This window comes from Ananas comosus, linkage group 14, assembly GCF_001540865.1.
Source record: "Ananas comosus cultivar F153 linkage group 14, ASM154086v1, whole genome shotgun sequence".
NCBI classification, from domain to species: Eukaryota; Viridiplantae; Streptophyta; class Magnoliopsida; order Poales; family Bromeliaceae; genus Ananas; species Ananas comosus.
In genome coordinates this window covers 4,035,753-4,051,527 of record NC_033634.1, presented here as the reverse complement: position 1 = coordinate 4,051,527, position 15,775 = coordinate 4,035,753, and the positions used below count along the sequence as shown (strand labels likewise).

At 33.4% G+C, this 15,775-nt stretch overlaps 2 protein-coding genes across 2 annotated transcripts; both read left to right on the top strand.

Moving 5' to 3' along the window:
• Window positions 3,902-7,849, top strand: LOC109719911 (MKI67 FHA domain-interacting nucleolar phosphoprotein-like). The gene is made up of 9 exons (XM_020246754.1): window positions 3,902-4,011; window positions 4,119-4,239; window positions 4,732-4,849; window positions 4,945-5,000; window positions 5,782-5,829; window positions 5,917-6,014; window positions 6,333-6,402; window positions 6,498-6,608; window positions 7,528-7,849. Exons 2-9 carry the CDS (start codon window positions 4,138-4,140, stop codon window positions 7,579-7,581), a joined length of 657 nt encoding a protein of 218 aa, XP_020102343.1. The 5' UTR covers window positions 3,902-4,011; window positions 4,119-4,137; the 3' UTR covers window positions 7,582-7,849.
• LOC109719940 lies at window positions 9,171-13,977 on the top strand. Its single transcript, XM_020246796.1, has 6 exons — window positions 9,171-9,340; window positions 9,647-9,697; window positions 10,084-10,135; window positions 12,192-12,250; window positions 13,046-13,091; window positions 13,582-13,977. Exons 1-6 carry the CDS (start codon window positions 9,275-9,277, stop codon window positions 13,716-13,718), a joined length of 411 nt encoding a protein of 136 aa, XP_020102385.1. The 5' UTR covers window positions 9,171-9,274; the 3' UTR covers window positions 13,719-13,977.

The window sequence follows — 15,775 nt, the reverse complement described above, 5'->3', positions numbered from 1 at the left end:
AATTTTTTGAAATGGTCATACTGAGAAAATCTTTAGGATTAATTTCATTCAGATCCCTACAAATAAAGTAAATAGCAAATATATTCCTACAAAATTCAACTTTCATATATTGTTCTTATAAAAGTCATAATATTTTCAAATATATCTCTACCGTTAGAATCTGTTAGAAAAATTTAGTTAATCATAGATTAAATACTTAACTCTGACTAGTTTTTAATATTTTTACTTCTCTTATATTGTATTGTTATGACTTTTGGAGGAATATATTTGTGATGGCAAAATTAAAAATATAAGCATGTCTCTAACGAAAACGATCAGAGAGACGTATTTAAAAATATTAGAACTTTTGTAAGGATAATATATGAAAGTTGAACTTTGTAGGTATATATTTGACATTCACTATATTTGTAGGAACGTGCATGAAATTAACTCGAATCTTTATTATAATAATAATACAAAAAAAAGGAAAAAATAAAAATGAAAATATTTCAGTTTAGAGAATTGGGGCTATAAGAGACCTAATTAGGCTTGGGCTTGTGGGCCCGATTGTAATCAGGCCTAGTTGCCTCGATAAGCGTGTCATCCCAAAAAGTATGGAGCAAAGCATTAAATTTCGGCCCAATTTCAGTTTTTTTTCCTTATTTTTTATGGATTTGCATTTGCATCTCAAACAACTCCGTGAGTAGAGAACCTATCTGAATTGCGGACCATTTTGAATTAGCACACGCAACAATTATTTAATTTATTTTAAATTAATAAAAATTTGCAAATTATATTTATTTAAAAATTTAAAATAAAACATTTTATAAATTTATATGTTATATTTTATTAGAAAATATCTACAATATTAAATTTAAATTTTAATATAAAATATATGGATATATTTGATATCAAAAATTAAAAAATTAATTTAATTCACAATTTAAACTCAAATTTAAATTTTAATGTAAAATGAATGGATATAAGTGTTTTTTTTAACAGATTGATCATAACCGTTTATTTTTATTTTTAATATTTTTAACCAATTGATCATACTCGTTGGTAGAATTGAAGTTATAGATAAGTATAAATTTTTTTTTTAACAAATTAGTCATAATTGTTCGTTCTTATTTGAGATAATTTTTTACAAATTGATCATAAATTTGTACATCATATTAATTCAAATATATATTCACAGTAGATATTTTTCGCTTGGCAAAAATTTGGATAAGTATATATATTTTTTTTCTATTTTAGAGATAAACAGAAATTAAAATTTGTTTTATTATATTATTTATTTTACGTACGAAGAGGAATCAATATTATTTCTCGCTCAAAGAATGGGTCTGTTGACAGACCCAAACTTAAAAGAAATACGTGCTTTTAGAATATAGTATACGACTAGTAAAATGTAGGTGTTAAAATGCACGTAAACAATTATTATAATTTATTTAAATCAATATAAATTTGTACATTATATATATCCAAAATTTTACAATAAAAATTATATTTATAAATTAATATGTTATATTTTATTAGAAAATATTTACAATATCCTACTTCTTTTTTTTATATACATCGAATATTTTTATATACTTTTTGATTTTTGATGAATCAAATTTAAATATGTGTTTTAAACTAAAAGCATCAAAATTTAATTCACATTTACTTTAAAATTTAAAATTTAATTTTGATTCACTGTAATAAAAAATTTAATTATTAATTCAAATTTGATATTAAAAATTAAATTTAATTCATAATTTAAACTCAAATTTTGATTTTAATGTAAAATAGATGCATAGGAATGCTATTTTTTTAATAAATTGATCATAACCATTTATTTTTATTTGAGATATGTTTTAACAAATTGATTATAATCGTTCGTAAGATTGAATTTATAGATAGATAGAAATGCTATTTTTTAATAGATTGATCATAACTGTTTTTATTTGGTATATTTTTTTAACAAATTGATCATAACAATTAGTAAGAAATAGATTTTTGGATATAGTAGAGATTTAATGGATTGATCATAATCGTTCGTTTTTATTTGAGATATGTTTAACAAATTAATCATAACTATTCGTAGGGAATATTATTTTATTTTATTTTTGGATATAGTAGAGATTTAATTGTTGATCATAACCGTTCGTTTTTATTTGAGATATTTTTAACAAATTAATCATAACTATTCGTATGGAATATTAATAATATTTTTTTTTTTTGGATATAGTAGAGATTTAATAGATTAATCATAAATGTTCGTTTTTAGGGCTTTTCTTGCATTTAGTCCCCTGGCAAATTTTTATTTTAAAAATAGCCCTGTCAAAATTTAATTTGTAAAAATAGCTCTAGGTCTGCCATACAGGCGCCACGTTAGCACCACGCTGGCCGGACTGGGCGCGGTAGTTAAGTTAAACACGGTGAACCATTCACCGTGTCTAAACACGGTGAATTGTTCACCGTGTTTAGTACGTATTTTTTGTATATTGAAAAGAGGAATAGGGAGTTTGTATTCCTTTTCTTCTCTTTTTCAAAAATTCGAACCTCAATCCGAAAATCAAATTAAAATCCAAACCCTGATCCGAACCCGGCGGATTTTAAAAATTCATACCCATATCCATATCCGACCAAAAACTCGAAATCCGAACCTGAATCCAACGGGTTTTAAAAATCTATACCGTTGGATGAAGATCTAAAAAATAAAAATTATTAAATATTTTATATATTGTATAAATAAATAAAAATAAATTATGTATATATATATAATTTATTCGGGTTTGGATTCGGATAATATTTCGGATATCCATACCTATTGACATCCCTACTACCTATTCCTCTTTTAAATATACAAAAAATACGTACTAAATATGGTGAACCATTCACCGTGTTTAGACACGGTGAATGATTCACCGTGTTCAACTTAATACCCTGGCCCCAGCCCTGCCCGCGTAGCGCTGACGTGGCACCTGCGTGGCAGGCCGAGGGCCATTTTTGCAAATTAAATTTTGACAGGGCTAATTTTAAAATAAGAATTTGCCAAGGGGCTAAATGCAAACAAAGCCCTCGTTTTTATTGAGATATTTTTAACAAATTAATCATTATTTTATACTTTTTTGGATTCCGTCTGTCATTGTCGGAATTCTTATACGCTTTTATATATAGTATTGATATAGATATAGATATTTCAAGTAATTTTTGTAACTATAGATTTATTAAAAATATAATTAGCCTAAATTTTAAAGTCAAAATACTATTGAATAATACAAATCGAGCAAATTGAATTGAAAGATTAACCAGTCCATAGTTTGGATAAGTAGGGATGTCAACGTGTCGGATTCAGGGCGGATTTTTAAAAGCCCAAATCCGAACCCGACTCCAAATCTAAAATCCGAACCCGATCGGTTTTTAAAATCCATATTCAAACCCGAACCTGACCAAAAATCCAAAACCCGAATCCGACCACGAAAATCCGAACCCGAAATAATTATTTCTTTTTTCAATATTTCAAAAAATATTTTATTAAATTTAAATTTTTAAAATACAAATTCAAATATAATATCAAATTTTTATATGCATATTATATATAATGTAAAATAAATTCAGATTCGGATCGGGTTCGGGTGATATTCGGGTTTGGGTCCGATACAGTCAAAATCTATATTCGTATTCATATCCGTCGGAATTTTGTTTTTGATATTCACATCCAAAACCATATTCATTTAGTATCGAATAAATTTGCTTCGTTCGGATTCGGGTTCGGATAAAATTTCGGATATCCATAGTCATTGACATTCCTATTGGTAAGCTAAACAGATTTTTACCAATTTTATGCCAAATTGTGAGGGGATACTATGCCAAATTGCGAGAGGGATACATTTGTAATTTTACCTTTTGTTTGGGTCGAGTCGTAAAAACGCAAGAGACAATCCCCGTCTCCTTTTCCGCTGAAACCCTAACGCTAAAACCCTAATCCTCGTTCCGTTTCTCTCTCCCGCGCCTCTCCTCCCTCTCGATCTCATAGGCATCAAGGTAAGAAGAATCTCTGCAACAATCCATATTGTTCCTCTCTATTTCTCTCCAATTCCAGGTTTTGCCCCAATTTATTCCTAATTTCCTCGTAATTTTTCGATTTTTAGCGACTAATTTTGACCTAGGATGGGGGCGAAGGCGAAGAAGGCTTTGAAGAAAAATCTGAAGAAAGTTTCTGCTCAGCTCACGCTTTCTCGTCGCAAGAACGAATCTTCTGCCGATTTTTTGGTATTTTTCAAATTTTCTTCATATTTTCCCTCATTTTTTAGAATTTATCGCACTCTTTTTTGCCTATTTATTATTTATGCATGTTATTTGGTAAAAATATGTACAGGGAATTTATCAACTCTAGGGCACTCTGAATAGAGCCCTTAGCTATGTCTTTTTCGATCTGAGACTTCTCTTTTGATTTATAGGGATTTTGCTAAATTTAGAAGTATTTATGTTAAATATAACTGTTTGTAACATTTTTCCACCTGATAGAACCACAGATTTTTTTTGTTACTGTAGATGATTGATAGCTAAGAGAGTTGTTAATTTAAACGAATTCCCAATTCAATGTTGAGAAAAAAAATTTTAAAGCAATTCAATCAAATGAAACAATAGTTCAGCGGTTGAGTTTAGGTGGCCTGTAGTTGAGGGGATCTCCATGCACTTTCACCTCATTATTATTTTAATCTTTTTGGGATTAAAAATGCATTCTTTTCGGTATAATTGTAGCCTTTCGAAGGGGGTCCGGGGAGGGAAATAGTGGAAAAGGAGGAGCCGAAGAAAGATACTGCGACGGTTTTGTACATCGGGCACATTCCTCATGGGTTTTATGAGGAACAGATGGAAGGTGACTTGCTTTTTTGTGCTGTTATTAGAGAGATCAAACTTTCTTGTGATTGTTGTAGATTGAGTACTTTAGAAGTTCATTTTGCTTTAATGCAGGATTCTTTAAGCAGTTTGGGAAAATTAAGAGATTGAGACTTGCTCGAAACAGGAAGGTATGCATCTTTTTTGAAGTGCTTTGTTATTTTTTTGTGTTTATTTTATTGTTACTGGTGATAGAAAAGCTTTTTTTTGGGAATGCATACAAAAATTTATGCTTTTCGCAAGAACTATGTATTGTAAATCACATATAGTAGCTATGCTTTGTTTCATAATTGTGTGTTTAAAACTTTAAGCTGAGGTCTAGCTCTTTGGTATGTTCCTTTCGCATATTTTGAATGTTCAAACTATCTCTCTGTATGTCCTTTTTTCCCTTTGTATGTGGATCTCCTTTTCCCTGTAAACTAAGTTTTCAAGTTTTTTGCGAAGAAGTAAATGTTCGAAATCAATCTAAATCACCAAACTTGATGAGCCACTCATCTTGGACTTAACCTATATAAGAAGCTAAATGTATTGTAAGGACGGTCATTTGGAGGCCATTTATGCGCTGAAGGTAGGTGAAGAAATTGAAAATAGGTGATACAAATACAATAGATAGGCAAAGCATTTAATAACAGCCAATTCTCGCCTATCAAACGATAATAAGTTGCTCAGAAGTGTCTAAACTTTACATATTTCGTAGTTTTTTTATTTATGTTGTTGCTTCTGGGATTACGAAAGCCACTCTTGATTACCACTAAGGGACGCTAGTAATGATGTTTATCTTTCTTAGCTTTAAATGGATTGCTTTTTCAGTGTTCTTACATATGATTGGATTATGATTTTTTGTAGTTAATATGATCCTTTTTGTATTGTATATTTTCGTCTATTTGTTCTAAACGTTGTGTGGTTTTTTAGACAGGAAAATCCAAGCACTACGGATTTCTTGAATTTGAAAACCCTGAGGTAAATTAAGAATCCCAACATTATGTTGGTTAAACTTTTTAGCCTAGGTTTTATTAAATGCTGTTTTTTGCATGATAACTTGTTCAGGTAGCCAAGGTCGTGGCTGAGGAGATGAACAATTACTTACTGTTTGAGCACACCCTTCAAATTCATCCGGTTCCACCAGAGCGCGTTCATCCAAAGCTGTAAGTTTTTGGAGAACGACCTTTATAATAAGCATTGATATCTAGCAAATTGAGGATGCCATTTGATTAGACTTCTCCTCATATGACCTTATTTTTCACTTATTGGTTATCTCGACATTGTAGAGCCTACGCAATGTCATTAGCTGGGTTTTCTCCTTGCCATCAATAATTTGCCTGAACATTTTAGACCATCAGAATATGAAATTATATACAATGTGCATCGACATACTCACCATCATGCCTTTGATGAAAACTGGGTAACAATGGAATATATCCTATGATGATGGTTTTTCCTTTTTCCCCCCTTCTTGGGCTTAGGTGGAGAGGAGTAAGTAGGAGATTTATACCGTTGAATTGGAAGGAAATTTCACGGAAGCAGCATAACAAGGTAAACCAATCTTTATGATTCTCGAAGCAATTATTCAGTGATTGACTCTACCAGCTTCGATAATACTACTATATGTATGTAAAATATTGTTGCAGGAAAAAACAGCAGAAGAGCACCAAAAGATGGTTCGAGGAATTCTAAAGCGAGATGAGAAGCGGCGCAAACGAATTAAAGATGCTGGAATTGATTATGAATGCCCAGAACTTGTAAGCGAATATCTCATTCTCCTTAATCTTGGGGTTATTTGGTTCTTAAGTCTAATTTTGGATTCGTCTCCAGAAGTAAAATATAAAACATTATACGCAAGCCAGCACCTGATAGTTAACGCTTGTGTTTAAACATGTGAGGGTAAAATGTATGTACAGTCCCCGGACTATCCTGATAATGCGATTTGATCCCTGGAATTTTCACTTCTACATTTTAGTTTTGACAAGTATTGCACTTCCATTGTTGACTGTTGGAATAAATCCGACATCCTTGTCAGCTTTCGCTGTAAAATGACTTTTTCAATCCTGCTTTAATGAAGTTAGTTCACAAGGAAAAAGGATAAAATGACTACTTAACTAGAAGAATAAGATTCTTTTGCCGGTCGAGGTTGGGACAGAAAGATACAATCAGGGACTGAAAAGTTCAAACAAAAGCGCATAGGTACAATCAGGGACTGAAAAGTTCAAACAAAAGCGCATAGCGACCGCAACCAATTCTCAATATTGGGATTGTATAGGGATAATCCATACATTTGCCCCAAATGTAATCCACCTTTTGGCCTAGCTTGTGGATTAGCTTTTCTGGAAGCGTTAACCATGTACTGAAGTCTGAAGATCAGCGGTCATCTGGAGCTAAAATAAGCTTCGTGGCTCCCAATAAAAAAGCTCCTCCTACCTGATGCTTCTACTTCTGCTGTTTCGGTGGGAGAGTATTATTGCTGCTTCTTCAGGCAGCTCCAGCTGCACTAAACAGTCGAACAACTCCAGCTGGGCCACGCATTATGAGGGATTAGGCTATGTATATACTGTATACTAAAGTTGGATGATTTATCGGAGTTATTACAGTACTGTAAGATTATAATATATTGCTTACACTTTTTTTTCTTTTAACTTTTTCCTTCCTGTCTGATGGCAACAGGTGGGTCTTCAACCTACGGCGAAGAAAATCAAGTTCGATGAAGAAGAGGACTAGTTAGTTAGTGTTAGAGTAATGAAGTAATATCTCTCTTTGAAGCAACGACGGAACAGATTTGATCCAATCCTACTTCTAAATTACCCGTTGCTCGTGATCTTTTCTTTCCTTTACAGTTTCCTCTTGCAATGTTGTAAGAACAGGTTTATGCGGAAAGTGAAAGCATAATGAAGGGATGAACCCATCTTTTTGTTTGTTTTTACCCTTTTTAATTCAAACTTGGATGATAATAATAGTTTATTTTTAGAGAATTTAATCTTTCTTTCGAGACTCTTGTATGTTCTTTCATGATGGTTCCTTGCTCTTACTTAATAATTTTTGTCATGTTTTTTTTTTTTGTTTTTAAAATTTTGTTTCCTGCTTTTGGGTTTTTTTTTTGCTTAGCTTGTTTGGTTATGATTTCAAATATTGTTTGAGAGTAAAATCTTAATCTGTTAGAGAGTGTTCGAAAAATGTGGTGGATGGGCTTTTTAATCTCAAAATTATGTTTGAGTAGAACTATTTAAAAAAGAATTTTAATAGATTTGTTAAAGCTGCAAATAGAAGCATAGTTTTAGGGATGCAAATGGATTCAGGCTGGCGGAGCTCCTATTCGGATCCCACACCAAATGGCAAGGCCAAAAAAAAAAAAAAAAACAAAAAAAAATTCTCAGCTTTTTTCCGCGTCCATCCTGAATAAATATTTAATTTAGAATAATTTTTATATTTTTAGAATACTATTTATACTATTTGATGTCTAAATGTTATTTATTTTTAACAAAAATATAATTTTAGAGATAGCTGTAAATTTTATTAATTAATTACATTTGAATAAAAAATAGATAAAAAAATTGGCGGGGCGGATTTTGGGGAGAAATATTTTATTTTAGTATTTTTTTTCTTGCTTTTAGCCCCTCATAATTTTTGTTGTACAAAGAGGTTCACGAAATTTATAATTGCAAAAGTGATCTGTCCCCGCCACGCAAGCGCCATGTCAGCGGCTAGCTGGGTCGAGCTAAATGCGACCCGACCCGTACAGGCTACAACCAAAACCATTGACTTTGCCTAGGCCTCGTCACATAAAATTTAAATCTGATTTAATGCGCAAAAAAAATGGCAAATCACGAAGCAACGGATAAGAAAAACCGAATGGCGAGAACACAGAATAAAGATAATGTTGCCACGTATATGTTTTACGGCGGATAAAAAAAACCGAACGGCGAGAACACAGAATAAAGATAATGCTACCACGTGTATGATTTAGGGGGTTTAATATAGAGTTATAAATAGATGGCAAATCACGAAGCAGCGGATAGGGAAAACCGAACGACGAGAACACAGAATAAAAATAATGTTGTCACATGTATGATTTTTGGGGATTAATGTAGAGTTATAGATTATAGATAGATATTACGCATCCAAATCCGACCAGCTAATAAAATCCGATTCGAAAATCGACTCCCCAAATTGAATCTGTGGGGGCGTTAGATCGTATCCGGATCGTCCGTCAAGGAATGGATGAGATCCACCGATATCTCTAAGCGGTGGACCAATCTTCGCCGTTCATTTTGTCTTAGCTCGAAAATGAGGGTTTAATGGAGGGTTTCTCTCTCACCCCGGAGAGGCGCTTCTACAATCAACGCGGAGCGCTTCGAGAGGAAGCGCGAAGAAGACGAAGGGAGAGAGAGAGAGAGAGAGAGAGAGATCCGCGTCCATGGAGGGGTCCGATTGCGCTCCGCAACGGTGCCCTCACTGCACGGGGCCTCTCTCTAAGGACATGGTATTGAATCCTCTCTCTTCTCCATCTGTGATCTCGTTTCGTGATCGTTCGAACTCGCCGTGGATCTATGCGGAATTAGATTTATACTGTTGACCTTGATTTGATTGTGTGGGTTTTGTGATATCCAATTGACATGTTTGAAGGAAACGCGCGCTATCGATCTCTATGATCTCGCTGATTGATCGTTCTTACTTGCTTTCGATCGATGAGAAATTAGGTTTTTAGTGTTACTTTGATATAANAATTTTGCGGTTTTTTTTTTTTTTTTTTTTCTTTTCTTTAACTAATCCTTTGATATGTTGGAAGGAAACGAGCTCTTGGACCGTGGCGCCGTTGATCCGAGACAGCTTCTCCATGGTGAGTCTCCATCCTCCCTTTCTTTGAGGTCATAAATTTGCATTAGTTTTTCCGATCTACTAATTTAATTTGAGGTTAAGTGAAAAAAAAAAGAAATTTAATTAAAAAAAAAAAAACTAGTAACTTAAAATTTTCATTTAAATTTCCTCCGTAAAGCTTGATTTGGTAAGAAAGAACTCAGTAACTATTTAATTTTGTGCGGTCAACTTGAATCGTAAAATAAATTTGTGGGGTTTCTTATTGTTGGAGACTTGGAGCCCCCTGGTTTTATTTGAAAAAAGTTGTGTAGATTTATTTCAATCTATTGAATGCAGTAATCTGGAGATGTTTTGTTGGTTTGCTTTGGTCTGTTCTGATTCTTTTTGGTTTTATTCTTATGTTGACAGATAGGCACTGCTGTTGGCGGAACGGCAAGCACATTTTATGGTTTTAACCATGGTATGATATTATGCTTATGAACTCTCTCTCTCTCTCTCTCTCTCTCTCTCTCAGAATAATTTGGTGGGCGATCGTATGTGTGACATCCCAATTCACAATAGTCCCATATTGAATAATATGGGAGAGCCTGTTGGGTTTATAAGTAGCAGACACATTAAATATAATAACTGGGCTTAAGCATTTTGAGCCGGTGGTTTGGCCCAACGAGTTATTATTGCTAGCGGGTCGGGTCGTTGCAGTTTGATTTATTTATTTGACTATTTCACTATTTTACTAACATAGATATTTCATTGTGTGCTCCTTTTGTTCTTTTGCCAGGATATAGTTGTTCTTTGAGCTAAACTAATCAAAATGTGCTAGTTATTAAAGTAGGCATATCTTCTTTGTTTAGAACACCATTAGCGAACTAAAGATCTTTGTAGGACAGTGGTCCTAGTGTTGTCGTGGAGATTGGTTAATCCCACTGTAGATGCCATCGCTGGTGGGAATGCAGCCTCTTAAAGGTTCCGTGAGTAGAAACGAGTTGAACAGATGACTAGTGTGAGGAGCGTCCATCTTGTTTTCCCTTCTCTATGGTGCTCATATTGTTACGTGTCGGGCATCAAGAAGAGTTACGCTCCAAATGGTTTCGAGACCCCTTATATATGCTGGTGCTTTAACTACATGTATAACAGGACCACTGTATGTTCAGATATTTTAGTCCTCGTCCATGAAAATAAGGCAATTCCTAGAACATGTAAAATGATACTTGCGCACAAGACCATTATAAGCTCACGGCTGTTATGAACAAACCCATTGTATTATTTGTGGTTTATAGAAATCCGTTATTCAGATTGATGCATTGCATAGTTCATCAATTGCCTGTGGATGTGCACAACCTATACTTAGCTGGCTTTCAAACAGGAAGTCCTATACCTCAATGCATAGTATAAAAACCTCAGTTATGAGTACTTAATACCAATAGTTATTATCTATTTCGTAACTCTCATAATTTCTTTTTAATAACTTCTCAGAATGAAATAAGAAAAGTTCTAAATTATCTGGGGGAGGGGGGATGTAAAAGATTTCTTAGTAATGAATTAGAAGTTGTTACTTTCAGTAATTGCGGATTTTAAGGAGATTAGTTTGACATGTTGGTGACATATTCTTGGTCACATCTCCTCTTTGTCACAATATCTCTAAGACTTGGTGATGTTGGTCGCATTACCCCAGGGTTCTTTACAACTGTCAATAGATCATATTCCTATTAGCTAAAATGGGTTATCTATGGCAGATGAAATTCATCAATGAGTCTCTCATGTATCTAACAAGGAGAACTTCCTTTCTTTATCTCAAAAACTTTTTTTTTGGTCTCTCCCTCGCAACAGTTCAACTGTAGAAGTGAATATTTGGATGAAAGCTATCAGTTACTATGTTATCCAAATTGTTTATTGTCTTGGAAGTTAGTATATTTTCCTTTTCATCAATGCCGTTGAGATTATTGAATATAAGTTTCATCAATTCAGTTGAGTTTATGTGAAATTGTGATTATGGGCTTTTGAATTTTGACGTAAACGTGCCGTTCTAGAACAAAGCTTCATCAACCTTTCTTTTTGATGAAAATATGGGAGAACAGAGATATCCTGAGTTCACAAAGTGAAAAGAGCTGAATTTTTAAATAGAAGTATTCCTGAAGTTGATTGCCTGCATCCTAGGGCTGAGTCGTCCTTGTACTTGATAGAACATTGGATCTCTCTCTTTCCTTAATTTTTCTCTCTATCTCTCCGCGTTCAATTTGTCTGTTGCTGGTGCTGCTAAATGCTTTTAGTTGCTATTGTATGTTAGTTTTTCTTTTTAGATCACCGCATTTGTCTATGTGACGTCTTTGTGCATTCCCTCTGTACTTCATTCTTTGATCTCTTTTTTGAGTTATTTAGTCATTATCTGATGAGTTATAATCTGAATATATTTTTCATTTTATCATACGCTCTCTATTAATGGTTGATGATGTATTTCCGTGCTGAATGCCAAGAGTAATTATTATTTTGCATTCATAACTTGTGAAACGCTATTGCAGTTATGCCTGTTGTCAGGAAGTGGGTGAAAGGGCCAATGTGGGTTCATTTCCTTGTTGGCGTACGTATCTTACCTCGATGTAACTTCCATTGATATTTTCATAAAATTTTAGTTAAATAACTCTGTTATAGATTTTCTCTGTTTTTCATAAGCAACATTTCTTCTATTTGTTTGCAGCTTGCAAAGTCCTTTCGGCTAAATTTTAAAGGAAAACATGTTGGTTTTCACTTATTTCTTTGTTTACTGCTTAGTGGGCCTTGCATCTGGAATGGCTTCTCTACTTCTGAAAGCAAAAGATTCCAGAAATCAAATGGTTGCCTAACAAAAGATCTGGGGCTTTTGTTATGGTAGCAAGATAAGATAATATTTTTGGCTATAAAATCAGAGGTTCCACTTTGAAGATTCTGTCTTGCTGTAACAAGAAGCTGTTAAGGAGATTTTGATGAAATAGTTGTTATGCTGCTTCCATAGAAGCTCCATCTGTCAAAACTAGTGCTCATTTGTAAAACTTGTTACATGACACCACAGAACAATGTGTTTCCTGACTCGCATTCTATTAAGCACTGATTAGATTATGTGATCCTATTTCAACGAAGAGAGCATGGTAATGAGATGTGTTTAATTAACAAAACCAATGAGGTACTCGAAGATATTTAGATACCTTTTGAAACATAAGAAATGCGTAAGTTATTTGATCTACAACAGATATTGTGAGTATTATACTTGAAAATTTTCATTAATAATTCTCCTATAAGCTTCTGTAGGGTATATTATGATGCATTATTGGTATGCAAAGTGGCTGTTTAACCAATGGAAAATTTCTTAAATTGGTCTCTTTCCTTCTTTTCTATGCAGACACCACCTGTGATTGTCTTCTCTTCAGCTTGTGCTGGATTGGCAGGTGACACTCTTTTCTTTTGAGATTTTAGTTTGGTTTCATATACATTTTTTGGGCTTTTGCATATTTATCCTTGAAAAAGTCATTAATCTATATAAATGTATTCCTGAAAATCTAGATTGTCATATATACATTTCAGAACCATTTGTGCAAAATACTCTTATCTTATGTCGAGATAACTGAAGTTTTTCTCTAAGATTATAACGTCAATCTTTACATATATTGATTCTTTAATCCAATGCCATAGTGTTTCTTGGTTGGTTTTAGCTTTAGGTTTATTCCTTTCTTCAGTAATCTGTTACAGTAAGAGGCCCCATAGTTACAATAAGATACGTAGCAGTAGTACATCGTATCTACATGGTTTTTTCAATCTCAAGTAGTAGAATAGTTAGTTGCTAGACCTACTGGTTACTTGCTCTCCTTTTTTTTCTTACTGTTAAAAATTATGTACGTATGTATAGTACTTACTTTTTACACATTTATATTTCCACAGGAGGTGTTGTGCCGGCTCTTGCGCAGCTGGTCTCTTCATCATATCACGCGGCAATCTCATCTTCGCCCTCCTTGGCTCGCCCACCTCAGCATGATGATAGCAGCATGCACAAAACGAGAAGCTCCTCCCCACTGTAAATCTCGTTGGCACCTTTTCTCTTTCTAAAAGCTGTTTTCTTTTAATTTGTAGAACTTTGTTCAAACGGTTCCTGACAATAAGCTAAGGTTTACTTTTGTGCTCTCTATCTGTTAGAGTGCTTCAAACAGTGAAGCTTGTAGAATGCGCTTCTTTTATGATGTATATTTATTACAGAGCTGATTTGGTTGCTTGTTTGGCCGAGGATTCCTCTGTAAATCATCTAGTTTTGCTGTTAATAAAGCCGGGTTTTTTAATTCATTGTGCATTAATATCCGATCCTAGATGATGGGGTTGGCGGGATTAGTGCTTTAAGCGGATGTCATACATTTGGTAAATAACAATCTTACAGCTGCTAGTTGGAGCAACAACTTCTAGGCTTACAAGCAGAAGTTTCAATTTGAAGCTTTGCTAGGAAGCTCCTGGTGGAACTCTTTAAATATTTTTAGCTTTATCTCTTCTCTTATCTATTTCTAGCTGTAACCTTTAAATATTTTTTTTCTGTATCCATTAAGTATAATTTTTTTTTTCTTTCTTACTGTTGTAGCTTTCCTGTAATACCAGGGTTTAAAACTAATCGTAGTCACTTTTTATAGCTGTAAATGATAAGCCATAACCATTGAAATTCTAGGGCACTAAGGTATTTTGATTACATGGGAGTTAAATCCTAGTTCTCTATTACCATATTAATTAAGCAGTCTTAGGCATGGAAATATCTCTTATCCGTCTGATCTGACTTATTTTGGGTTCGAATTGATTTCCTATTTGGGATCATTTTGCTTTCCGAATCGGTGAGTTTTTTTTATTTTTTTTATTTTTTTTTAATCTTTAGGGGTTTCAGAATCTTTGTTCTTCGCTATGTTCTTAGAAGTGTGTACTCGTTTTTTTCCGTTTCATGTCACCGCAAGTTCGAATAATTTTTTATTCAGGCTGTATTTAGGTAAGGTATTAGCTTTTTGTTATCTTGGATCTTCCCAAGCCTGAACCACTTACTGAAAATGCTTAAGCCCAGTTTTTTTTTTTTTTTTTTTTTTTTTTTTTTTTTTTTTTTTTTTTTTTGTGAGTAAACAGGGGTATACCCTGCTTAAGCCCAGTTTTTAACAAAACATTGATCCTTGTATACCTGCAAACAAGCTTTTGTCCATCATCCAAAAACCCTTTTTTTCTTTTTCTTTTTTACTTTTTCTTGCACTACGAAGAGCTAACAGATACCAAAAGAAAACTTAAAAGGAAAACATGCGTGCTCGAGATTGTTACCAAAATGAAAAGGGAATAAGTGCACAAATACCCCCAAAACTTTAATCTATTGTAGAATGACACTCTAAACCTATAACTTTTTTTTTTCTTTTTTTTTTTTGAGGGGAGGAAGGAGACAATAGACATACTTCTAGCGCAAATGGCAAAGGGTTTGGTGATTGGTATACGAGGGTCCCAAATTCGCATCCTAATTAATTCATATTTCTAACTAATTTTATTTCTAAAAAATAATCAAAAAATAAGAAATAAATTTTGAACTAAGAAAAGAATTTATATAAATACATAAATTTCGAACGAAAGAAAAGAATCCATATATATAAATACATAATTTAATGGTTTTTGAGAGCTTACGTCGGGCTCTCCCTAAGCCTCTTTTTCCTAACTATCTCTTTGCCTTTTCACCTCCTCAAGAAGCCTTTTCACCAAGACTCTCTCTTTCCTAACTATCTCTTTGGCTTTTCACCTCCTCAAGAAGCCTTTTCACCTTTCCTCTCACCTTTCCAAGAGTTTTTTTATCTTTCCAAAGATAATAGTTCTTCTTACATTCCCAATGAGCCTTTTCACCTTCCCAAGAGACTTCTTTACCTTTTCAAAATGTAATAATTTGTATCACTTTCCCAAGAGGCCTTTTCACCTTACTAAAGGTAATAATTCTTCTCATCTTTCCAAGAAGTCTTTTTACCTCCCCAAGAAACTTCTTCACCTTCCCAAGAGATAATAACTTTTCTCTTTGTATAACTCTCTTATACGTAATGACATTCTACATCTTCTTATAAGCAATAATCTTATACCACATACAATA